The sequence below is a fragment of the Carassius auratus genome, chromosome 43 (genome assembly GCF_003368295.1).
Source record: "Carassius auratus strain Wakin chromosome 43, ASM336829v1, whole genome shotgun sequence".
Taxonomy (NCBI): Eukaryota; Metazoa; Chordata; class Actinopteri; order Cypriniformes; family Cyprinidae; genus Carassius; species Carassius auratus.
Genome location: NC_039285.1, coordinates 15,546,133 through 15,573,999, shown reverse-complemented (window position 1 = coordinate 15,573,999; position 27,867 = coordinate 15,546,133). Strand labels below are relative to the sequence as shown.

Below are 27,867 nucleotides of genomic sequence, written 5' to 3'. Positions count from 1 at the left end.
CTTGTAGCTGTGCTTTTAGCTTTTAGACATCACTTTCAGCCATGGTCCTTGCCATTATGTTTTTGCGTTCTTTGGGCGCCGTTCCAGCATGATTCGGCCTGCACACCCGCTGCTACTTAGCTACAATGAGAAGAAATGCCACCTAGTCTCGTCAAACTTTACTTATATTCTTTATTGAGATATACTTACTGTACTGCCCCATCTAGAGTTTCATGCCAGAATTATGTATATTATTTATAAGATTGTTTCCTCACACAGGCCTAAAAATGTCTCCACAAAGTCAAAATTCGCTGGTATTACAAAACTTGTTGTCCCCATAATGAAGTAAATACAGACACACACACACACACACTGATGTTTATTTATTTATTTATTTATTTTTTGAACATGACCATTAATTTGACATTATTTCCGAAGTATACTCTAAACATTGATAATGCAGTGTGGTCTGAATTAACTGTCAGTAGGATGTAATCTGTCATAAGTGTTATTTCTGGCTGATTGACTGTTGTACTCTTAGTAGGAACAGCTTCCACCCATCTAGGAAAGCTGTCAACAATCATCAGGACTGTCATGTACCCTTGGCATCTTGGTAGTGAAATTTAATTCACCAGCAGTTGTTGAAAAGGACGTGCAAGTGTCTGTGGACCTGGCAGTCATTCTAGACAGTTTCTGATATGGCCAAAAAATTAAGATGACATTGTGATAGTTTTTTTATATAATTCAATTAGATTTTTATAACAGTATAGCAGGCCGCTTACATAAAATGCATATAACTATCAGTTGCCGCTTTATATCTCCCAATAATATGTCTGTGTAAGAAAATGAACACTGTATTTTTTGGGGGAGGGGCACAATTTAAAGTGCAATACAGTGATGTTTGAGGGATGTACAAATAAACAAGTCTTGAAATGTACAATGTTCAAATAAAACAAGTCTTTACTTGAAAATGTAAAATATACACATTATACAATAAATAAATAAATACTGTTATATATAAAAAAAAATTTTTTTGTTTTTTTAGTTAGGGTTTCTGGAGTGGCCTGGTTATGTGTATATCTCTGACACTTTTATAAGGAGATTGACTTTGCGCCATGATTTTTGTGACTGTTACCAAGTTTGCTTGAAATATCATCATGTAATGTCACACCATTTTCAATCCAGGGCGCCTATTCCTTAGGTGAACACTTGATGTACGTCTCTTTGATGTCTGTGCCAATGAGCGTCTGTCTGTGTCAACACAGTTATGTCAGTTACAACTTGATTGGTTTTCATCCTTGCAGCTTTTTGCACTGAATAGTCAGCAAATGTTTTATCGCAGCTTTCGGTATAGTGTAAACTCAGGGGTGAGTTTTGGATTTAAAACTACTGTGTGCATTGTTTTAGATGTCCAAATTAGGGCTGTCAGTTTAATGTGATTTATTTTTTAGTTAATTAAGCACATAAAAAAATAAAATATGTTGAAAAAATAGCACAATTAAGTAAACATGAAGTTTCCCAACCAGCATTTCGAGCTTGAAATATCACCTTATTGAAAGCTTATTTTTGCAGGTCCCCAGTGGCCGTTCTCACTGCATGTGTGTTTTCAAAAAGAGCTGGATGGAGCTCCGTGGAATGCACAATGCAGGTTTTTGAGGTATGCTTATTTGAATATTTTTATATTGATAAGAGATCCAAAAAAACAGCGCTCACAGTGTAAGATGCCGTAACAAACTGTGAGACGTGATGTAACATCCAAAGATGTCAGTTTATATACTGTAGTTGAAGTTAAAATAAATGAATACTTTATTCAGCACAGGTGTATTAAATTGATCAAAAGTAAAAGGTGAAATACTTTTTGAGGTTCACTTTGATATAATGGCTGCTAGAAATGTAACTTTGTCTTCATAGGTATATATAGTTTATTTTACAGACACTATAGCTACATTTACAATGCCAGCGTTTTTGTTTCTGTTGTTCCTCTTTTGAAAGTCACTTTGGATAAAAGTATCTCCTAAAGGTAATATATTATAAATGTATTTACTAACAGGTGTGACTCTTCAATTGTCCTGTTCGTAAAAGCTTATTGATGTGCATGGCTTCAGTTCAGTCTTTTATGAATGAACTGATGTGATTCTTGTGACAATCAGTAATAGCATCTGTAACAATAACTAAAGTAAATACCAAACACTTCCATAATCCCAGAAGGTCGTATCACAATTGACACAACATTATTTAGTAAGTGTGCAAATAGAAATGCTGTCAAATCTTAAATGTTAGTAGCTTCGAAATAAATGAAAAGAAGTGTATCTGGAATCAGTTGAGATGTTTGTTGCTTCAATCAGCAAAGTACCTGCTTTAATGAGACCTTTCAGCTCAGTTTGTTGTGCTGTTTTATTTTCTATGGAGGCGTTAAGGGCAGTTTTCAAAGGCAGAAAAGGTTGTTCAACATTTAGGCGGACTGTATATTTTTAGTTGTTAACCTTTTACCAAGTCATTGAGTGATTTAGATCTCTTTCTGTCTCTTGAACTCTGTGTTTTTAAAATGATTTTTAAAATTAAAATCTATTAATAATGTACTTGGTTATAACAGAGTCATGTCATGAAGAAAAAAAAATAAAAAATAAAAATATATATATATATATAAATATATATATATATATATATATATATATATATATATATATATATATATATATATATATATATATATTTAAAAATAAAATTTTCTATGAGCTTTTGGAATAAAATATTTTGATTTACTGTAATATACAAATGGTGACTATGTTATGCTGTGGCAGGCATATGCTTGCATGGTTTGGGTTCAGTCATCCCCATAAAAAGGAATGGTCACTCTAAATCAATGCGCAGCTGTTCTGAGTGATAACCTTTTTACTATGATACATTTCTATCCAGATGTGATTGTACAATGCCCTCATACGTCTACTTAACAGTTTGATAAGTACATAAATTATGTGATTCATACAGTTGGCTATGGCATTGACAGTCACCAGATCACATCCATAGATGATTTTGGACCAACGTGTTAAACCCCACCATCATCAAAACACCAAATAAGGGTATATGTGTGTGTGTGTGTGTATATGTATATATATATATATATATATATATATATATATATATATATATATATATATATATATATATATATATATATATATATATGCATTGGTGTATTGGTGCATTGCATTCCCTTGAGAAACTTTGCACTTGCTTGCAAAAAATTTACATTCTTTCAAAAAAAGTATTTGTTCTTTCGCAAAAGTATTGCATTCCCCCGAGAAACTTTGCATTCAAATCACAAAACGTTTGTGTTTCTTAAAGGTGCAAAAATGCTAAAGATAAATATAAATTAAAACATACATTTATCTAAATTTATTTAGCATCACCATGTCCCTTCAGGAGCTCTGTAATATTGAATGGTAGATCATGTAGAAGAATAGTGCTCAAACACTAGCTCAGGTAGATCAAATCACACAAACAAGAGTTGGGGTAATACAATATCAACCATTAAAGTGAGTTAGCTGAAAAACAGTAAGTCACTTGCTCGGTTTTTCTCACACGGTGTCTGTAAAATTCAATAGACTTGGCAGATTTAGATGCAATTAAAACACCAAAGTAGGAAAACGAGTCCTATCCGAATCTGACTTTTATATTATGCCCTTAGCAGTTCCGAATCTTTGACATTCACTCTCTCATGACAGGAGTGTGTAAGCTTTCCGCTTAGCTTGTTCAAATCCCTCAGCCTGGATTCTCTTTCCACAGTTTTCCTTTTATTGCCTTTTCTTGGCCATCGCAAGGCAGAAAAAGCAAATTACTTCCATAATTAAAAACGTCTTCAAAAGCTTAAAAAGCAAACGACTTCAAAGCATAATTCCACAAAATCAAGTAGGACTTAAAAAGATCAGAATCCACAACAAACCACTTCAAAAACAGTCAAACGAATGTCGTACACAATCTTGCATGCTTCTGTTGAAGTTTTCAAAGGTATTCCATGAATATTTAATCAAATACATTTCATATGCTACGATTTAAAGCTCCCAACATAGTAACATGCCCATGAGATCCTCTTCCACATGGATGTAAAGAGCTGGATCTGTCTGTTTGGATTTCTCCTCTCTCTCGTGCCCGTCTCTTTCACACAATTCTTGCTGCTTGCCTGTCCATCAAGCATTCAGCCAGCCATCCGTCTATTCATCTTTCTATCAATCAAATTCGGTAACTGCCTATATTTATTTATATATGGGTGCCTTTCTGTTGATTTCTATGTAGGCAGCTGTCTAGACACCTGTATGCCATTTGTGGATCAGTTTCCTCTTTTCTTTAAGCATCTAAAAGCTGAGAGTAACATTTCTTTGCGGGTTTTTCAGCCTGAATGGGAATACATGTGCATTTTATTTATTATTATTTTCATTAATATTATTTATTTTATTTTTCTTTGTGAGAAAAGGACCTCTCAGTTTTTCTGTTTTTCATATTCTAAAGGTTCAGGGCTGCAAAGGTCATATGTTGTAATATTTATAGTATTTAAAGGCCTGTCTTTAATTAGGACCTCATAAATGTCAGCACACTTTTTCCCTTGAGTGCCTCTCTGCGCAAGTACAGATCCACCTTTTGGGCGGGCTTTAATTTCTAGAAGCAAGGTGGTCTGTAAACGATCCCATACCATGGGAAGAATGAAGCATTTAAGTCGTTATTTGTGGGGTTGTCCTCATTACTGAGCATCACATCTGTGAGTTAAGTCAGATGGCTTGGTGCGTTGGAGCTTAGTATCTTTGCTAAAGTTCTAATTGGCAGACAGCAGAATAAGGAGATTACAGCAGGTGTATGATGACTTTTTAATTAAGCTATTCAATAAGTCCTTCCTCTTTTGGCATCGTTTTAACACAAATGGGCAATTTAGAATCGTTTGTAGCAATTGTAAATCCACAGCATTGATTGATGTGATGTAACAGTGATAAAATTAACTATGTGTTTTCTCTGCGTAAATACTAAGCATTTGCTATCTGAATTAATTTCATTCTGTGTGAGTGGCATTTGCAATAGAACATGGCAATGTTCATGACACGTTTAACACCGAACTCATTTTTCGGTGATGAGAAAAAAGTAACAACATAAGAACAAGGTGTCAAACTGTCAACCTGTCTTTTCCTTTATGTATTTATTACAAGAGTGCATTTGTGTTTCAGATAAAAAAGAAAATTGCTTATTGCAGAAATGAACTCTTTTTATCAGATAATTTGTTTAGTTAATTAATCAATTTTTTATTTTTTTTCTACATAAATACATGTAACATTTAATTCACTACAGAAGTTTGGGATCCTTCAGAAGTCAGAAAGAGATGTATTGCCAAGTATATTTCCACACACAATAAATTTGTATTGGCAACAGGAATTTCCAGGACAGAAGAAATACAGACATAGTGCAAACATACTTGATAGTCTAAACATTCATAGGAATTATAAGAATTACACAGTACATATGAAATGTAAGATATGTAATTGTGGCGAGTGGGGCGGGGCCGAGAGGCGTGGGAACGAGGAGTGAGGCCAGGTGTAGTGATTGGAGATGAGCTACACCTGAGCCCCACCGCTAGTCCCACGTAGGAGATGGAAGGATATAAAACTGGAGTGACGACCGTGAAGGACGAGAGAGGACCAGGCCTGGGACATTATTTTATGTTTTGGCTTTTATTTGTGCGCACCAGTCGTCCGTGAGGGGCTGGTGCGCCGTTTTGTATTTACTTTTGAATATTAAAACGTTTTTGATTGTGCGCCGGTTCCCGCCTCCTTCTTCCCGATGAATATGGAGATTTGTTTATTACAGTAATATAATAAAAAAAAAAAGAAATTTAAATAAGGAAATATAATGCAGAAGTAGAAATATATTGTATATATATATATATATAGTTTACAAATGTACAATTTTCAGATACCATGTATAAATGTGACAGTTATAATGGATAAGCTATTCGGATATCCTGTTCTCTCCTTCGGTGCCTGAAGGATTTTTATACCTATTTGTTGTCCAACTACATAAATCTGACTGTTTCACAGACTCCTCAGCTCTCAGTCTCAACTTTATTACATGTCATTTGTTATGTTGTTGTATTGTGAGACAACTAACCTCCCTCGACCATGGTGACACAGTGTGTGGTATGGACGGGAGCGATGGAGGCTATACAGTCTGAGTTTGTTGGTTCCCGAATGCTCATTTCACATATATAATGTGAGCAGTCAAGTCGCAGCTCAACAATCGGACAGTATAGTGTGAGCACATAAATCGTGAACTTTGGCTTAATATCACATGCTATTCAATTGTACGGTGAGAGTTATTTAACAAAAAAACATTGCTGAAATTGTATTGGTTTTATATACTGAAGTTACTATGTACCATAAGTTTTGTTCAAATCATTTACACTAAACATGAGCAATAGTGATCCATGCAAGTATATCCTAGAGCCTGGCAATTTGAGTCTGAATTGCTAGATGTAACAGCGCTGTCTGTCTTATTTTCAGACTTTGCTAGAGCTGTTGCTGGGAGACCTGTGTCATACGCTGCAGTGCTACGGATGAAGTCAGACAGTTCCTCGTCCTCCTTGTTAAACTCCAGGATGAGGTTAAGGAACAACCATGGAGTGGGATTGTCTAGCCAGGACTGGCCTCCGTTCTCCAGACACAGATACTCAGCCCTCAGCTCACAGGAGGACTACAGGAGCGAAGGTGAGAATGAGGCTGAATCACACGATCCCATGCCAATTCACAGACTCTCATGCTGAGCACTTACAAACGAACTCTGGCTGATCTGTGTTCTCATCACGGGGCGAATGAGTTCTGGTTTTACTTCTAACTGACTTTAAAAGTTTGACCTCACAGTGAGTGGCTCAAATAGTATTTGGAGTTGAACATTGACTTGAATCGGCCTTTTCTGTACTGTGCTTTGGACCATGTTTCAATGAAAGGTCAGACTTAACTTGACTATTAAATGTACAAGACCAATTAAGGTTTGTTTGCTCACACTCAAGAGGCATACTTCTTAACTTATTAAAAATAGCATTGCTAGACAACAGAATAAACTGTGTGTTGGACACCTGCTAGACTACCTAGGTCAAATAGCTTTTCCAGTTGGGTTTTGATGGTCCACCAGCTAGACTTGCCCCAGACCGGCACTAACCAGCAAGGCATTAAGAGCCCGATTTGAGTTGTTTTGGTGTCTAACATACAAGGGCAATGTATTGGAGTCTTGTATAACACTGAAAGTGACTTAGATGTTTCCACAATGAATCATGTCTCTGTTCAGTAAGAGCTGACGGAGACCACGGCCAAACGGAAATTGAGTAGAGATCATTGAAGCATCTCAGCTCTTCCCAAACTCCCAGCCTTCTGTCAGCCTGACAACTGATGGATGCTGTTGTCACAGAGAGAAATGCATACACACACACACACACACACACACACACACACAAGATAACAAGATGCACTATAAAGGAGACCTTTGAAAATAAGTTCTGTCAAAGCTTTTGGTTCATGGAGAATGAACCCATTTGTTGTAACTTCTGAAACAAATTATTCTGCTGTTGTAGACTTTTTAGGTTATTTGAAGGACACCTGTTAGCGCTGTGGTTGACATGTTTTGTGGTTGGTTAAAGCTGATCTTTATCTATTATAATACCTGGTTGAGGTGGTTAATCTAATCTATTCTCATCTGTTTGTCAGTATGACCCCTGTTTTTGCACAAATAGCCCAAAGATTTATGTGGGCAATGGTAAATGGTTGGTTAAAACTGACCATTAACTATTTCTCCCATAGCCTGAAATCGGACTTGTGGCATTTTGCCACTTATTCTGCCCACTTTGACAGGAAGAGACCGTCTGACAGATGTGTAAAACGACCGTGATTTTGTTTTTATGTATTTAGAAGTGGATAAATCTAAAGTAGGCAGTAGATTGGGAAGTAAATTATGCATTCAAAATATAGTGCCGCAGTCTCTTTAACAGTTATATAGAGAACCATATTCCAACCAATATTCCATACCAATATAAACAGCAACTTTTTATTTTCTAGAAAAAATACCACTTTTTGTGGACATCCAGATTCACCAAAGTCACCAAACAATTGAAGAGTTTATCAAGATTGTGTAGTGCTTTGTTACAGGGAAGTGTTTAACAATGCAGTCATGGTTCAGTGGGAACAGATGAATACGTCTGATTGGGTCAGAAAGGGGTCACAGGAACTGTCTCATTCGAAATGATGCAGTCAGAATCTCTGGATCACCACACTCCAACAGTTTAGGGGTCATCCAGGAGACGACAGGGGATCCAGAACAGAGCCATCACGTAAATGAGGCATGTGCTGCTTTCTTCGCCACACTGAGAGGAGAGAGTAATTGTCAGTAGTGAGATGTGTCCTCACAGTATAACCCACACTCTTCAGGTTGTCGTGGAATTGTAATGCTGAAGTGCTCATGGGGGGTACACCAGGCTGCTGTTCTCCCAGTGAAGCTGACGGATCACAGAATGCCTCTGAGATGACTGATTTCTGTGACATTATCAAGCTGCTAAATCATAAAACATTCAATGTCGCCCCATACTGAGCCTACAAGCTGCCTCCGACAAGCTGCACAGCACTGCAGACAGATAGATACAACATCCTCTTAACAAACACTACAGTAATTCTCAGTTGGCACTATTTAAAACTCACAACTTTTATTCACAGCGTAAATTTGAAGTTGATAATAAACAGCTAAGTGTGATATCACAGCTGATACAAAAGTGGCCTCACAAAAGTTTTAGAGATTAGTATTATGAAAACATAAAAGCGTGTGGGCAGCAGTAATTATCCCCTTCCTACATCTAGCACACTGTTCTCTCACACCTATGGAGTGGAGAATAAAAAGCAGCCTATATTTTAGAGTACTTGTTACGTCTCCTGATGGCATAGAGGTATGAGGAAGACGTACATAAAATATAAAGACAACCCTATAATTTTGGTCTCTGGGGGAGTACTGGGGGAGAATGACACAAGGACAACTGACATGAAAATAAGTGGTTCGCTTTATTTATAAAAGAAAATGTAACTTATACAAATGAAAACACCAAACATTATTTACAACTATATATAATGAAAAATAACACTAATTTAAAAAGCCTCGGAGATAAGAAAATTAGCGGTGCAGAACAAACAAAAATAACATAACATTCACTGACTAAACCTCCACTCTCTATACTAACTGAAAACAAAACCCCAAAATAAAGTCTTCAGCGTTCAACATGCCATACCTAAAGCTTCGCTAACTAACAAAACTTACAAAAGGTTGCACGAGCCCCTTCCCTATGTGTCTAACAAGGCGTAATTCTACATTTTTGCTCAATGTATGTCACGTGACATACTTCTCTTTCCTTTATCTCCGGGCTGGTGAAGTTTGTCAGACGAGATGTTTCGTCAAACACAACAAGCGAACCACCACTAATTCAGCAGCTTCAAACAAACTGACCCAGCCAACAAACACTCCAAGCTCCTCCTCCTCTGTTCTTCATGGGTGTCTTTTATCTTGTGCCAATTAATGATTGGATGTTTCACAAGCTGAGGATAATCATGATGGGCACATTACCCGACCAATCACAGCACCTAAAAACAGAAACCGCAGAGAGCGGGAAACAGGAAGAAACCAATAACAAAAGGGGAGGGAACAACCAAAGCTGGTAACACTACTGTATATACATTTATTTTCTTGTGTAGTAAATACGTTTTTTAGCTTTTACAGTAGATCCCTGTACTACATTTGTGACTGCAAACAGCAAAAAAATTAACCCTGTTGTAAATGCATAAATGGCTTGTGATAATGATAAATTGTGATTAATCATGATTAAACAGTTAAGTGTGTTTGCAAATATGGATGAGTGTCTTTTTTTGTAAATTTGCCTGAGTAAGAAATGAGGAGTTTGTGGTCTATAACAAAGGTTGCCAACTGGCTGACACCGCCGAATCCAAACCACAATTTTTTTTTTTTTTACATAATTAAATAAACAAATGCCAAATGCTATTTTCTAATAAAATCACATTTATATTAGGAAAATCAAGGTCGGCTCAGTAGATCCATTTGGGTCCTATGGCACCACGGGTTGCTATTTGACAGATGCTTAAAAAGATATAAATTTAGTTGTATCAAATTTAAGGGCATAAAAAGTCTTAAATAGGACAAGAAAGTCTTTGATTATAGGAGGTCTAAAATTTGGGGATGGAAAGACCAGAAATGCGATATGGCTTGATGTAACTATTAAACTTTTAAAGTCTATTATTTCATTGAATAAATATATGCTGCGCTGCTTTGTGTACTGCAGTTACCTGGGAAACCACTATATTTCTGCTATTCCAAAAGTGCCACCTACAGGGAGAGACTGGGCGAATTCAAAACAGAAGTGAGCATCTTTACCTGCTCAAACTGAGCTGAACTATACAAGAGAGTGAACCGCAACATTCTACTATGATTGCTTTTCAACTTTTAACCATATACAAAGGCTCCATGATGTGCTGAGTCTCCATGACTCAAACATGTCAAGGCCTTTCTGTAAAATTGTGTACTACCATGAGCAATCCCTGTTTAATAGTGAGAAAACGAACGGTTGATTGAACTCTCACAGGCATTCATTAGACAGGAAATCTGACTTGTCAGGCGAGGTTTTTCTCACTTGAAGAAATGGCCCTTGTTATTTGAGGCTTTTGTTTAATTTGAAAGAAGGATACTTTTGATGGTTGGTCATCTCTTTGTCACAAGGCCAACAAACAATAAGAGAAAGAATAAGAAAGTTAAATTGGGACAGTTTCCTGAATCCACACAAACAAACACACAAAAGTGTGAAATCGTCCATGTCTGTTTTAAAGAAATAGTTAACGCAAAGTGTGAAAAGTCATCATTTGCTCACCTTCATGTTGTTGCAAACTTTAGAAATGTAGCAATCAAATTGGATAATTCCAAATAATTTCTAAAAGAATGACATGAGAGTGATTAAATAGTGACAGTGTGGTGAGTTAACAAGTCTGTTAAATTTGACAAGTAAAAGTACTGAATGAAGGGTTCGATGCTTTCTCTTTTGTAACAAATTTATTCATACCTTTTTCAAAACATTTAAGGAAAGGGATCACCAGTGTTATAATCCGATACACTCAAAAAAAAAAAAAAAAAAGGTTAGGGTTGTGTTTGTGTGCGCGCGCGCGTGTGTGTTTGTGTTAAATATTAAGCAGCACAAATGTTTTCTACTTTGATAATTATAAGAATTGTTTCTTGGGCACGAAATCAGCATATTAGAATGGAAGTTCATGACACTAATGACAGGAATAATTATGTAAATATATTCATATAGTTTTTTTTTATTTGAATATACTTTAAAATTGACATTTATACTGTGATTTATATAAAAATATAAATAATAGTTGATTACATAGTTGTTTTTACTGTATTTTCTTTGATCAAATAAATGGCTTGTTGTGATTAAGATAATTATTATCTTAAAATGTATTATTTTATTATTATTATTATATTTATATGTTTGTGTGTGTAATGCCTTTGTGTCATACATGATTACTTCATTTAGTTTCCAAAATGTTGTGTAATTGTACATGCAAAAATGCCATATTATTGTAGTGTCAAAAACATTTGTGTTCCTCTGCCCAAGAATCATCCCCAATTACACCAAGCTTGTCCAAGCTACACAGATTTGTAAATAATTATCTGAGACAGAGGATGATTGGTGAGTAGAGGTGTTGAGGAGACGGAAGCGAGCCAGGGAACATATGGGCCGAGTGGGAGTGTTTGTGTGGGGGAGCGCTCTTTAATCTCAAAGGCCCACAGTCAGCTGAGGCATCCAGAGGACAAAGATAGAGTGAATCGAGTGCTGCTTTACAAAAAGATTCTCAATTTTTGTCAGTACAGGTGGACTGAAAATACAATGCACTACTAAATTGATCAAATTACATTTCTGCAGTTAGCAGAATGAACTAAGGGTCTCTTCTTTCACAACATTGAGGGTTTCAATTGAAGGTAGATGCAAAGCCATATTCTTTTGTCAGTCAAATTTTATATTGTGCTGGTGTGCTGACACTTGGGCAGAGACCAGCTTGAGACAGTGATGATGTTGCAGCCTGTACACTCTGGGATTTATTATGCATGCAGCACCGAGCATAAATAATAGAGCTAGAGCTTAGATAGCTTACTCCCAACCCACTGCAAATGACTAGGTTATCTGTGAACTCATTCATCTCTTATTTTGCTCTGTTGTCTTATTCCTTTACTGCACAAAACATTTGCCAGCATTAGCCATTGCATAGCGGAGAGCTGTTCATGCAGACCTGATGATTTCATGAGCAGTATACAATAAAGTGCTGTGACTACTGGCATAACTGCAATACTTTGATATATATGAAGATGTTAAATTATATTCATACCGTGTCACTTGAACTAAACCGGGCTTCTGCTAGGCTGCTACAGTGATCGGTAACACATATTAAAAACCATAGAGACTAGATATGTATGCATTTACATTACATTTACATTTATAAATGTATTTATACATTTAGCAGACGCTTTTATCCAAAGCGACTTACAGATGAAGACAGTGGAAGCAATCAAAAACAAATATATGTATGCATAGTTGATTTATTAGTGGCTGTTTCAATGGGCTGCTTTTTGTAAACTGTCCACCATTTTTGGGTGTTCAAAGCAGGTTCATGAACACTCAAGAGCAATTTGACAGTGTAACCATATCTATATCTGCAAGAGACAGTTTTGCTAAATTAACACAATATGATAAGGTGATGGCTTTAGCTAACACAACATAAAAAAAGTTACGATATTTCAAAATTGGGTTAATAAAATGCAAACCATCACATTCTCACCTATGAAAGGTCATCCTATTTCTTCTGGAGTTTTAATATTGGTGGTTTTTACGATTTGGGCTGCGAGATGTTGTGAAATTATTGCATCTTTGAAAACGTATAAAAAAAAAAATGTCCAAAAATGGTGGTGGTACATGTCCAATGTTAATATCTAAATGCTTTATACCAAAATAACAAGGTATTATCTTAATATATTTCCTAAGAAAAAAATTTTCATGTGTTCGTGAAACAACCTGAGATTTAATATTGGTCCCTCTGTTCAGCATAAACTCGCAGAGCACCGACAGAGCAGATCTCCTGCGTGTTTCTAATTGGAAGGACCTTCAGTTATTCTACTGAGATATGTTATCGCGTTCACCCTGGGGGCCTGAATATATGAGACAGTTAACAGGATTCCTAATGTGGACCGTCTGCCGTGTAGATCCAGCTGGACTGGTAGGATGAGCTTAAACTGCTTTGAATTGTAAAAACACCATTTTGTGTCTTACATAGATAGCCTATATTCGGACCACACATCCAAATTCATTTCCCTACATGGGTAAGTTGTACAAAATGATATAATTTCCATTATTTCCAGTGGGAGGCAAGGATTTTTATCTATTTTTTTATTTTTTTGTGCCCAGTCTTTTAAGCCCCTTTCACACTGCCATTCCGGCAAATACAGGGGCAAAGTGTTCCTGCAATTGTTCGCTAGATTTGGCACTTTCACACTGCCAGTGATGACCCCTTATATGTGCGTGCTTTCACACAAAACCCTTGAAGATCCCGTAACGACACGTGACATCAGCGTGTGACGTGTAATGTATGAGTCGACAACGCTAGGCACGTTATACTTTCACTGAAGCAAGCAAACGGTCTCGGCGTCAGCGCGGAAAGTGAGGAACTAACTGATCTCTGCTTCATTACAGCTTGCACATATTGTTTCATCTAGAATGTTGATCTGCCTTCAAAACAGCCGGTAAAAGAGTCGCGCGATAACGCGCGTCATCACTTCGACACGGAATTAGATCTGGCTTTTGTTCACACAGCGCTCGTCTCAGGTCGAACCACGCAATGTTACTAGGTCCCCGACCGGGGTTCAATTCGGTAATCAATTCCGGGACGTGGTTGCTTTCATACAAAAGGCGACCAGGCAATGTTCCGGAAATATTGCGGGTCCGACGTGCAGTGTGAAAGAGGCTTTAGAGTTGGGGGAATGGCAATTGAAAATTCATGACAGATACAAACTGATCAGTTGCTTTAATTTTCATTGTTTATGGCACAGTTTAGTTTGTATGTATTTTCTGTTTATTTATTTTTTCATTTAGTAATAACAAAGTTTGCAGAATATATAACTCACTTGGCTTCGTTATGAGGCAGCAGACTTGTGTGACAAAACTACTTTCCTTTTTTGTTTTCTGTGGCAACAATGATAAAATACACATATTAAAGCATCAGTTACACCCTTAATTACTCACTTTTTCCCCGCGTCTTGTTGTTGTACGAGCTCTAAAAAAGCCCTCTGTCTCGAGAAGTAAGAAAGAGAGAAATAAATATGAAGTTGGCCACCAAGTTGTTATGATTGTACAGTTGCAGTTTTATATTGAGTTAATAAGATTTCTGAACTCATAAGCTGGAACTTCCCAGGAGGACTTGAAGGCAGCGTAAGTGCCTTTCTCAAGGGTACAGTAGTGATAGCTCATGTATCACCCCTTGCAGCATTCAAACACACAATATTCAGTTACGAACCTAGACTACACACATAGCATGTCCTTGTATTACTCAATGTCAGCAATAAATAAGTAATAACACAATTTAGTAATAATAATAATAATAATAATATGTATTAATTTATTTAAATTAATTTATTTAAAAATAGTACCACAATAGAGTATAGTATCACAAAAAAAATAAATAAATAAATAAATCTAACTATCCCAAACAGAACATAGGGTACCATAATGACCCCTAGATTTTAGGGGTTACATCATAACTAGTTTCAACTTTGTAAACCTTGTTTTTGCCTTTCTTTTTCCATCTGACCCCAGAGAGCGAAGAGTTTGGTCCAGTGTTCCTTCAAGAGCCAGATGATGCAATCTTCTCCCTGGATTCGGATGATAAGAAAGTGATAATGAATTGTGAAGCCAGGGGAAACCCTGTTCCGACCTACAGGTACGGTTTACTCATCCCATTAACATGGATAAGATTTCATTAAATGGATAATAAATGACATTTAAAATCTCCTGAGCTTTACTGTGAATCCTTATTATCCTGCCTGAGTGGCATTTCTGTTAGATTAATGCTAATGATGCAGATGTTCCACTTTTCTCTGTGGAATCCTAATCAGGATTGATATAATGTTCTAGAATCATCATGATCAAATTATTAAATTGTACTGTCCTGTGATTCAGCGTATGCACTACGGTCTCACAGAAGTTCTATCCTCTAGGAACAGAGAGCAATTCATCAATGTATCTGTTTTCGCCCGGAGCATTCGCTCAATGTCTATAAACATAAATAAATATGAGTGTTAGTGAGGTTGAATGATCCATTTGGTGCTGCTGAACTCTCAGACACTGATATGGTTTTGAGTTCTGAGTCATAATTTAGATCGATATTCCCGTCTAAGATATACAGGCACATCAGGCTAACAAGCTTTTCAGTCGTTAAAATGTGATCACTATATCTCTATCAAAACTAAATAAATAAATAAATGCTCATCTGAGACCAAACTGGGGACAAACCAAAACTAAAACATTCTGAAATTAATTGTATGCTTTCAGTTTAATCTTAATGACCAATGTTTTTGAGATATTTTGTAAACTTAAATGTTTCCTACATTACTGGTGGTCTTTGATTAGTTACCTCAGTGTAGAAAACTTTATTTAATTGTATTTTAACCAGAATCTAATAATGGCTTCAGAAAAGCTTTTTTTTCTAAATAATTCATTGCTTCTGCAGTTGGCTGATCAACAGAACCATTGTGGACCCGGAAGGAGATTTCCGCTACAGTTTGATTGATGGGAACTTAATAATACACAATGCAAGTGAGGCCATTGATTATGGGAGATACCAGTGTAGAGCTGAAAACAGCATTGGCTCCGTCCTGAGTCGAGATGCCCTCCTGCAGTTTGCCTGTGAGTAATCTGAAACATATTGGATACTGAAATTCAGATTTTAGTACCATTTATTTATGTATTTGTTTGTTTGATTGTTTGTGTAATATTGTTTTATTATGTTTATTAGTTTTAGTTCTTAAAAAAAAAATTTATTCTGCTTTGCCTATTTTTGTATATCAAGTTTTCTTGGCATCTAGCTAAAATTATGATTTTTATTTTTATTTTATTATTTTTGTTTAAATGGTTTTAGTTAAATATAATAGTCCTGCTACAATTATTTGGGTCGATATAATTGTTTAAAAATCCTGCATTGGCAAGGTTAAGACTGAATTTATTCAGTTTTTATTCCCACATGGCATACCCACATGCTCACCCTAAAACTGGCTCCTTCTAATGCTGCTCATTAAAAGTCAATGCAATTAAAAGTTATTCCCATGATGCTTTTTTGTTAATTTCCTTAAAATCTAGCCCTAGAGTTGTCTCCATCAGATGGAAAAGTGGCCTTAAACATTTGCTTCACAAAACAAGAGCAAAAAGTGCATTTGTTTTCCTAGTAATCCCTTGGCTTCCCTCCAAAATATCATCACAAGCCACGGAAGCATGCAGCGTGGAGCTAGAGGCGCAGTTGCTTGCTGGAAAACACATTGTTAGTTTTGCTTACAGTTTCCCCAGGAGCGATGGCCATAATAGCCTTATTGTCGTACCCAATGGGATTGTGTACTTCACTATTCACTGCCCATGGTGTTTTCTGTAGAAAAACGAACACTTAGTATATGTGTGATGTAGCATTCTTACGAGCAGTAAATTTATTATAGCTCTGGTTAGGAAACCAGTTTTTTTTTGCTTCCTAGACTGTAATATTGAAGAGGGGTTCGATTGTTTTCTCTCACCTACATGAAGATACGCCTTGCATTTTCTGTTCTTTCTCTATAAAAAAAAAAAAAAACACTACGAACAAAATCATAAAGTCATTCAGTGTTTTTTTTTTTTTTCTGTCGTCCTTGCCCGTCGCCTGGCTATAACCTTGCTCTGATCATTGTTGCCCATTCTGAAGGCCTGTCGGAGAGACAAAGGAAAGCTCCTGGCAGCAGACATTGGGATGCAGAGCTTTTCCCAGGCCTCACATAACAAATGGCCACCATTCATCACCATGCTGGACACCCAAGGATCTTTCACTCTTATTGAAAGGGGACAATCTCATGAGCCTGACATGTGCAACGAGGATGTAATAAAATGAATTAACCATTATTCCAACACCTTGGCACCAAAGGCAATATGAAACAATATTCACAGCGTATTTTACTTCCGCATTCTGATGTATTTGTGAGACAGACAGGATATTTAATGAGGAAAATGTAGGGTGTGATTTGATTTTCTCCCATGACAATTGATTGGATCATAGTGGGCATTAGTAGAGGCTTGATGACCACCCAAAAAAGTTATTACACAGATATATTGGAATAACTGATGAATCATGTACATTAACACTAAGAAAATGCATTTAGAATGTAAATAAGTGATTTTAATTGCGATGAACACCACTGAGACTCCTACACTGTGAAACGGTTGAAAAATCAATTAGTAACTTGAATGTTTTTTGTAATTGGATTGTATCAGTATACCTCCAAAAAGTAATAGTAAACTAATCAGGATTCACTCTGAACCTTAAGACTTTCACAAATCTAGCTGGTCATTTGAGAACAGAGCAACCTGAAGTGCACTTAAAAGCTGCAAGAGCTGATTTCTGCTGGCAGCTACTGCTGTGCAATTTCAAAATGATTAAAGGCAATGATTCCCTGTGTGAAGTGCATTGGTTGAGGTCTCCGTTCATGAAATGCAAACAGCTCTTCTGGCCATCCAGCCGTAGGGGAACATTTAGCTCGGATCTTTTTGTTTGCTGTCTTTGATTGAGGAAGCTGGGCATACGTTTCCCAGAGATGGTCAATTCAGCCGTTTGGAGAGGGGCCTAGTCTTGCTACCCCACCACGGATGTCACAGCCCTCCCTTGTTAAGAGACCTCTCACAACTCTTGCCAGGGAAACTGGTTGGTTTGTTCAGAGTATCCACAGCTTCCCTGGAGATTCAGATCTGTATTTTTTTTATAAAAAGTGTTGGGGAGAGAAAACCAGTGGACTGTATTCTTTTCACAGTTTCAGTGTTGTGCCCCAAAGCATTCCCCTGTTGGAGTTTTTTTTTTCTGACTCTTTGTTTTGAGATCAGAACTCCCTGGTTCAAGCTAGTTACCAGGCCACGCTTTGAAGACTGCAGGCAAAGGGAGTGTCTCTGATCTCACCCCCTTCAGAGAAACAGTCCTCTCTCAGCAGACCCCTCCAAAGTAGGAGGATGTGACTTAGGTGTCATGGCTTGAAATAACAAGCCTGTGGATATGTACGTAGGGTGGTTCTGTTCAGAACTCCACTCTCTTTGACCACAGAAAACAGGGCTATCAGGAACTGGATTCTCAGTAGAAGGTAGCTAAAAAGTAGCTAAAAGTGCTTTCCAATTAAAAGGTTTTGATGCATTAATGGTCCATAGCAGCCGAGTGCATGTGAGCAGCCTTCTGAATCCACACTGTCATCTCGTGGACTTTCTCTCTCTCTCTTTCCACCTATCAATCGAGACCATTTGTAACATGAATGTGCAGGGCTTTTGATTTGCCTATAGCGGCCATTGAATTGGAAATTCAAGGGCTTATTTCCATGTTGCAAAAAAAAAAAAAAAGTGTACTAAATTATATGTGTGTGTGTGTGTGTGTTTTCATAAAGTAAAATGCATGCCCATTGGTTAACAGGAGAAAGATCTTGTGGATTGGCAAATTAGAAAAAGAAAAATAATATATATATGAATTGGACACATTTATAAATGTATTTATTTATTCCTATGGCCATGTGTAAATATTGAGAGAACATCCAATCAGAGAGCAGTCCAATCAATACATGGAGTTTAAACAACTCTTTAAAAGGTTGTGCATTCTCTTAGACTGTCATTCAATTTTTGAAAGGAGAACATCGGTTCTTGCAGATTCTTATCTTATCTCCAATCCGCCCTTATAGCTGAAAACAGATGAATATTGATTTTCCCTACAAAGGTCTCAGTTTACCATCCAAGATGGGGAGTCAGGAAAATATGAGATGAGCACTTGAAAATGAAGAAAGAAACCCAATAAACAGATTTTAGCTTCTTTCAAATGTGTCAATTATTATTTCATGCTCATTTATGACTCTTATCTTGAGAATACATCTCTTAGTTTTTGACAGTCAAATTATGCCAATTTTAGCTGTACAGACTGCCCTCCTAATTTACTGCCACTGTTACTTAATAACGAGCGAAGAAAGAAAGAAAACAATAAAGAAAACTTGTTACATGTTGCCCAACTGTCATGTTTCATGACACCAGCTGTCTAAAGATATGTCATTTATCACAGTTTTTCCTTTGACAATGTAGGGACAACGAAAGAAAATCTATTTTTCCATTTAGACTAAAGCGGAGAGCATTGATTAGTTATAATTCATATGTCTAGAGTGAACTGAAGAGGGCCAGGGATAACACGCTGATATGGAAAACAAAAAGACGGCAGTAACAGCACCTGATGAATCAATAATCTGCACTGTTACAATGGGATTTCCAGCCTCTCCATCCCGGCTCTCTCGTGACAGTTTGTTGGAGGAGATCACCTTTCCAAGGCCATACATTACACGGCTCATACAATCCCTCTTTGCTGCCGTGGAACCAGGGAGAAGAAACAGACGTCTTCTGCATTCCAACGGCCCAGTCTACCAGCCGCCCACTTCACATAAATAAGATATAAACTATTGAATTGCTCTCTCTTAAACTTCATATCTTCCTTTTCTGCAGTTCCAAAGAGAGGTGTCTTGTCTTTTCTCAGCAGATGCTTTCGTTTTTCATAGAAAAAAAATGAAGCTTTGATCTCATTCTCTTTTATTGTTAGCAGCCCCCTGAAGGTTTGAGCGTTAAACACAGGTGTTGCGCCTGTTGATGGATCTTTGTGCTTTTGCTGCAACGGATTAGTGCAAGAAATTCCTGCTGATCACAAATGGATTGGAATGACAGTTGACAGACACTGGATTCAGCCGATGTTGAAACTAAGGTAGAGAGCTGATAATCAATTTAATTCAATATATATATATATATATATATATATATATATTATTATATGTGGATATTATTATTGTTATTATTTTAAACTATCATATGAAATACAAAATTCACATACAGGAAAGGGAGAGGAGAAATAGAAAAAAAAATCAGGCTTTCTACTTAAAAGGGGAAGTCGTGGCCTAATGGTTAGAGGGTTGGACTCCCAATCAAAGGGTTGTGGGTTCTAGTCTCGGGCCGGACGGAATTGTGGGTGGGGGGAGTGCATGTACAGTTCTCTCTCCACCTTCAATACCACGACTTAGGTGCCCTTGAGCAAGGCATCGAACCCCCAACTGCTCCCCGGGCGCCGCAGCATAAATGGCTGCCCACTGCTCCGGGTGTGTGCTCACAGTGTGTGTGTGTGTGTGTTCACTGCTCTGTGTGTGTGCATTTCGGATGGGTTAAATGCAGAGCACAAATTCTGAGTATGGGTCACCATACTTGGCTGAATGTCACTTCACTTAAAAGCGTGTGTATGCATGTACATTTGAACATAATACCATGCTCATATTTAATGTGTTTATGATACTGCTTATAAGATATGCTCATATTTTAGATGTGCTTTTCCTTGCTGATAACTTTCTAAGAACAGAGGAAAGTTTATTTAATTGGTTAGAACATTTTATCAGTGGGTTGTGCTGCAGTGAGACTTTGTAGGCAAGAAAACATATTCACAGCAGTCAAGCTCTTCACAAGTGAACGACTTGAGTGAACAAAAACTAGCGGTCTCTGCACAGAAGTGAACAAGAAGAATTCATTCTTTTAAAAGATTCATTACAAAACACTGAAATACCACTGACACACCGCCCACTTGCTTTTCAGAGCACTCTCAAACCCATGCAGCGCATGAAATGTGACAGATTAACTGCTTCTCTGTAGTGGGGAGTGTAAACCAATACGATTGAAAGGTTGGCAAGCTTATCTTCTGCAGGATGACTGTATTCATACAGGAGCATCTGACTGTGCACAAATGAAGAGAGAAAGCTGAAGTGCTTTGGGGAATCAAGTGAATGGCGGACTACGAGTTAATGTCCAAAAATGCTATGTGACCAAGAGATGGAACATAGTGGCCAAACACAAGCTGTTCGACTTGAATGGCAAAATCACACTGGAAGGGAAATCCGGACTGCGTTCAACAAAGTATACGCTGTGCTTCCTTGCGATGCTGGCAGCAGTGTTGAATGTCTGTGATCGTGCATGTCTAATGTCATTTTTCATGGTTGCACATTGTAATGATGAATGAAAATTCATGCAAAAGCTTCACAGAAATTTCAGAGCCAGCATATGTGTTAGCAGCCTTGTTAAATCATTTACATTTGTTGTTTTCAGATTTGAGACAAGACACTTCAGTCTGGAAATGAATAAATGACATGAAATAACATTCACTGATGAATTACAAAGTAAAACCAGTATCTAGGGCAAAGTAAATGGGATCAATTTAGTATTTAAAGATGTAAAATCAAATTCAAATACAATGGCATCAAACGCCATTGTCCTCATTTGTAAGTTGCTTTATTAAAAAAATAAAAAAAATAATATATATATATATATATATATATATATATATATATATATATATATATATATATATATATATATATATATATATAGACAGGGTCAAAGATCAGCTATTGTTCAGTAGAAGTATTTTACCATGTTAGCCTAGATATTTTAAAACCTTCATTGAGGACAAACCAGATGCTTGCTGTTTGGCACTTTTCTTGTCTGCCTTTTACCCATACGTTTATTTTAGACCCAAAATGACTTTTGTTTTCTGGGCTAATGAGTAGATGTAGTGTAGTCACAGTATGGAAGTGGAATGCGAATGCTGTTTCACGTATGCATGGATTGTGTTGTTTGATATGCAGAAATTAACCATACTTAGTAGCTTCTCCCGGGCCCCCCGACATCATTGCTTGTTGTGTGAAATTAAAAGTGCCTCACTTCAGTCTGAAAGGGACTAATCAACACCACCCACAACCAGGGCGGATGAAACAGCTCATCTCCTGTCCCACAAGCTCTGTTTTCTGTTCTGTCTCAACCCACAAGAAAAGAGAGAGAGAGAGAGATTAATTATTCACACGTCTAAGCCTGCTTGAATTCTTTCACATAGAGCGTACAATTAAACAGAAAAGAAATAATTATGTGAACAGCCATTCTTGGCGGGAAGTTGCTGAATCTGCACTGCTCTTAGAATGGAATAACAAGCAAGATCTTTTTATGTTTATTGTTTCTCATATGGGTTAAAATGAAGAGCAAAGCTGTTGCTTATTAACATATGATAACAATTTACCTGTTTTTGCTTTATTGTACTGTAGAGTACTTATAAGTGTTCTTAAAAAAGTATTTGAGTTAATATAATATTCATGAGACTAAGACTATGTTTCTTAAATGGATAGTTCACCCAAAAATGAAAATGTTATGTCTATCTGCTTACCCCATGGACATCTAAGATGTAGGTGACTTTGTTTCTTCAGTAGAACACAAAATGAAATTTTTAATTCAAACCGTTATAGTCTATCAGTCTTATAATGGATGACAAACGCTCTTGATAGACTCCGTTACTACCCCGGGAAAACAAACTGCATCCACTGTTCATGTAACGCTGGGTTTTTTGGGAAGCTGAACACAGTAAACTTTTTCCACTCACATCCAAAAGCACTGTTATGTTGAGATATTCTCGAACAAATCCTATGCAGCGCTGCCGGCGATTTTGAAACGTGTTGATGTGCACTGTGTTTCGCTCTATGTTCCGTTTTTGTATATTATATCCACGATCGAAAAAAAAAAACAGCCGAAACTTGTACCAACCCGGAAGTCTTCTAAATTATTTTTTACAACTTTGGCCACGTTTAACATGAGAATCCATCTCTTTAACTGTCACGATCGGGACACAGAGAGATCCAAGTGCAGGCATGTCTTTTATTGGGGTAATCCAAATCGAAATTCAGTCCAGGCAGGGGTCAAAACCAGAATAGCCAATAAACATAAACAGACACAAACACACAGGCAAGAACAAGACTAGAATTGTTGTGATAACAACAAGGACTCCTTGACACATACTAAAACAGACAGGGTATAAATACACAGGGAAATGACAATGCTAATGGGGAATTTGCTGAGTGCAATGATTAATGACTAGTGACAGCTGAGTGCAATGAGGAGACAGAGATCGTGGGGAATGTGATTCAGGAAGTTACAGACACCGTGGGGAAGGAAGACATCTAGTGGTTACCCAGGGAACACAAGCCAGACACTGTGATAATACTCCCCTTCTACGGAGCGGCTACCAGACACTCCAAGACGTGACTGACAAAACAAGAGACCAGGAGGGAGGTGGACAGGTGGAGGCTCAGGGGTAGGGACGGAGGGCCAGGTAAAATGGGGAAAACAGAGACAAGAGGAACATGTTAATTGGGGAAACAGAGACCAAAAGTGCAAACACTAAACAGGGAGCCCAGGAGGGAGGTGGACTGGTGGAGGATAAGGGGGAGGGACGGAGGGCCAGGCTCACAGAGGGGAACAGGGACAGGAAGTGAACAAAAAAAAACAACACCAACAACAACACAACAGGAGACCAGGGTGGGTCAGGGCGTTCAGGGACCCAGGACAGTGCCGACCAGGCAGGATTCCAGGGTGGAGCAGAAGACCACCATATCAGTGTGGACGAGACAGAGGTCCACCCGGGCGGCGAAGAGGACCACCACATCTGTGTGGTCGAGGCAGAAGCCCACCAGGGTGGAGCAGAAGACCACCACATCCGTGCGGTCGAGACAGAAGCCTCCCAGGGTGCAGCAGAAGACCACCACATCCATGCGGTCGAGACAGAAGCCTCCCAGGGTGGAACAGAAGACCACCACATCCGTGCGGTCGAGACAGAAGCCCCCCAGGGTGGAGCAGAAGATCACCACATCTGTGTGGTTGAGGCAGAAGCCCACCACATCCGTGTGGTCGAGGCAGAAGCCCACCAGGGCGGAGCAGAAGACCACCACATCCATGCGGTCGCATTAACAGGAAAGCAAGTCTGGTTAAGCAAGTCTGAAACAGAGAGCATGAACAAGTTAAGGGTAGCCTCCGTGGCCACGACAGGATCAGTCGAGCGCTCAGAGAGTGTGGCTAATACGTGATGAGGCTCTGGAAGTTCCGCAGAGGTGAGGAGAGATTTTGGTAGTTCAGCTGAGACGAGGAGAGGCTCTAGTAGTTCAGCAGAGACGTGGGGAGGCTCTGGTAGTTCCACAGAGACGTGGAGAGACTCTGGTAATCCCATGGTGTTTAGACTGGATTCCAGAAGATCAATGCTGACTTGATGTTGCTCATGAAGATCATTGGTGACTTGCATTTGTTCATGAAGATCATTGGTGACTTGCATTTGTTCATGAAGATCATTGGTGACTTGCATTTGTTCATGAAGATCATTGGTGACTTGCATTTGTTCATGAAGATCATTGGTGACTTGCATTTGTTCATGAAGATCATTGGTGACTTGCATTTGTTCATGAAGATCATTGGTGACTTGCATTTGTTCATGAGGATCAATGGTGACTTGCCTTTGCCCATGAAGATAGTCGGTGACTTGACCTTGCCCATGAAGATCAATGGTGACTTGGCATTGTTCATGAAGAATACTGGTGACTGGACCTTGCCCACGAAGATCATTGGTGACTTGCCTTGGTCTGTGAATTTCACCGGTGACTTTGCTTGACTCAGGAGTGTCAACGGTGACTAGCCCTGACTCTAGAAGGTCAACGGTGACTAGTCTTGACTCTGGAAGGTCAACGGTGACTAACCCTGACTCTGAAGGGTCCACGAGCACATGGTGGTTCCAATCCGTCCCACACGAGCCCCGGGTCGAAAGGGGGCCATGGTGGAGAGCAATGCTGAACCTCCTCTAGACCACTCACTCCTCTGCGACCTCCCCTGGTCCCATGAAACATGACCAGGCGGGTTTCCTCCAACTGACTCTTTCTCTCCCGTTCGGTGGCTGGGGAAGAAACATCAAAAGACATACTGCTGGATCTGTGTGTGATGGAGTCCTTCTGTTACGATCGGGACACAGGCAAACACAGAGAGAGATCCAAGTGCAGTTATGTCTTTGATTGGGGTAATCCAAATCGAAATACAGTCCAGGCAGGGGTCAAAACCAGAATTGCCAATAAACATAAACAGACACAAACATAAGGCCAAGAACAAGACTAGAATTGTCGTGATAACTACAAGGACTCTGTGACACATACTAAAACAGACAGGGTATAAATACACAGGGAAATGACAATGCTAATGGGAAATTGTCTGAGTGCAATGATTAATGACTAGTGACAGCTGAGTGCAATGAGGAGACAGAGATCGTGGGGAATGTGGTTCGAAAGTGACAGACACAGTGGGGAAGGAGGACATCTAGTGGTTACCCAGGGAACACAAACCAGACACTGTGACACTGTGAACAACTCTGAATACACGAAACACCATTGTAGCCCCATGAAACTGTTTTCTTCATTTCATCCTCTAGACAAGAAGCTAGTTGTAATTAGCAAAAGTTGTTTATCACAATTGTTCTCAAGAGCTTAAAAAAGTTTGCTATTCTTAAATTCCTGCATGAGTGGCTACTAAATCAAATGTCATTCCAGTCAATCTTTGGTTGTGCCATTATATTTGTTCATATGTCAGCACAGCAATGCTTAACTGGAACACTTATTGATTTGCTGACCTCCAAAAATGCTGCTAACGTTTATTTCAATTTGCACCTTGTTGCCAAGAGCTTAGAGAAGTGGACGATCTAAGTGCAGGCTCAAACTGAGCAAAAATGACCTTTAAAATGGTGTAATCTAAAAATTAAGAGTTCAACATCAACAGACAGGAGCCCTAGGGCTGAAAATGTGCCACTGACTGCTCATGTTGTGTGTAAATCTTATGGAAGATTATTTATTTTTCTCTTTTTGAATAGTTTCCTGAAGTTCACTGTGCTATTTGCATATAAATTAATATTGTTTATTGTTTACATTAAAGCTCACATATAGACTGGTTGTTGGCATTCTCACTGTACCCTAAAAGGCACACTTTATTAATGTGGTCTTTGAGATTATATCGGAGCTGTGTTCTTTATAGTCTTTTTCACATAGGAAATAAATCAGATATAATTAATATATCACTATTTTCTCTTAAAGGCCCCCTTCTTCGTGATCCCATGTTTTAAATTTTAGTTAGTGTGTAATGTTGTTGTTAGAGTATAAATAATATCTGTAAAATTCTAAAGCTCAAAGTTCAATGCCAAGCGAGATATTTGATTTAAGAGAATTCGCCTACAAAAAACGACCCGTTTGGACTACAGCCCTCTATCTCCTGCAGTAATGAGATCATTAAAACAGTTTTTTGACTAACCTCCGCTCACACGAATTCACAAAAAGGGGGCGTGGCCTTGTTGCACTCCGACGGAGAAGGAAGAGCTGCGTTTGTCGCGATGTCCTTGAAAAGCTGTTATTTTCATCTTTGTTTGGGCTTCCCAGGGAGGCTGCACTTGGAGATTAATGTTTCTCGAAAATTATAATCCACATGTAAATCTATGTGCAGCATATTTTGCTGAAGACAGCTTGCTGAGGACAACTTCCTCAATCTCAATCAGTTTAATGCCAGATTCGCACAAAGATTATTCTTTAAAGATGGAGCAGTTCCGTCTTTGTCTGGAGAAGGCGTTGTTTATGGAACACAACCGGTAAGTGCATTTTATTATTTAAGTTGGTGTTTAACAGTTTTCTGTAACTTATTACACAAAGGGCAATGCTGTTTAGCTTTGTTAACTAGATCTTAGGGCTGTGCAAAAAAAACGAATGCGATTTTCATGCGCATCTCATCGTCAGTAAAAACGCTCCTGTGATTATAAGTACATCTTCAGCACATGCTCCTGCCCACTTGCTTCTAGAAAATTACTCCAAAACTGTTTACAGGAGGGCAGCACGTGCTCAGCTGCTGTCGAATCACAACACAGGAACCGCTGGCACAATCAGAACTCGTTATGTATTTCTGAAGGAGGGACTTTATAGAACAAGGAAGTCATCAGCCCGTTTTTATGACAGTGAAAACAGCAGCATACAGAGGAGTGAATTGTGTGAAAAATACTGTTTTTTTTACATGCGAAACATGAACACATGTTATATTGCACACTGTAAACACAATCAAAGCTTCAAAAAAGCAGGTAAAACGGGACCTTTACGATGGATCTCTGGTGTCTTAGATGTTTTTTTTTTTTTTGTGACAAAAGACTCCAGTAGATCTAAAAAATATCTCCAACATCTTCCCCATATTCTTCCATGACCAAATGATGAGCTATATCCGTATTCATCATTCATGGATTTTTTTTTTTTTTTTTTTTTTTTTTTTTTTTACTTTTATTTGGACAGTTGTGTTAAGTTTTTCTTTCTTTCTTTATTTTTTTTTTATTTTTATTTTTTTGACGTACTGTACTACAGTGTATTTAGGCTATTCAGATTTCAATTTAATTAAATTGTATTTGTATAGCGCTTTTTACGATAAAAATCGCAAAGCAACTTTACAAAAAATGTATGTTTCCATAATAATTAGTAGCAGCTTATCAGGTGACTCAGTTTATGTATATATGACAGAAATGTACAGAAAAAAAAAAATTAAAGATCTAATCAAACTGCCAACAAACATTATTAACAGCAATTATTATGATGCAATCAAACTTATAGCAAAATTTGCAGGCACGT

At 38.0% G+C, this 27,867-nt stretch overlaps 1 protein-coding gene across 4 annotated transcripts in view; it reads left to right on the top strand.

Moving 5' to 3' along the window:
* Positions 1–27,867, top strand: part of LOC113061786 (contactin-5) — a 265,848-nt gene that overhangs the window by 147,094 nt on the left and 90,887 nt on the right. For 2 of the 4 annotated variants that reach the window (XM_026231223.1, XM_026231222.1), the window contains exons 3-5: positions 6,519–6,722; positions 14,918–15,041; positions 15,831–16,006. In XM_026231223.1, coding sequence (XP_026087008.1) covers positions 6,519–6,722; positions 14,918–15,041; positions 15,831–16,006 — 504 coding nt within the window. Of the gene's footprint in view, positions 1–6,518; positions 6,723–13,724; positions 13,766–14,089; positions 14,534–14,917; positions 15,042–15,830; positions 16,007–27,867 lie in introns of those variants that run through there. The other 2 variants (XM_026231224.1, XM_026231225.1) reach the window with 2 other exon arrangements.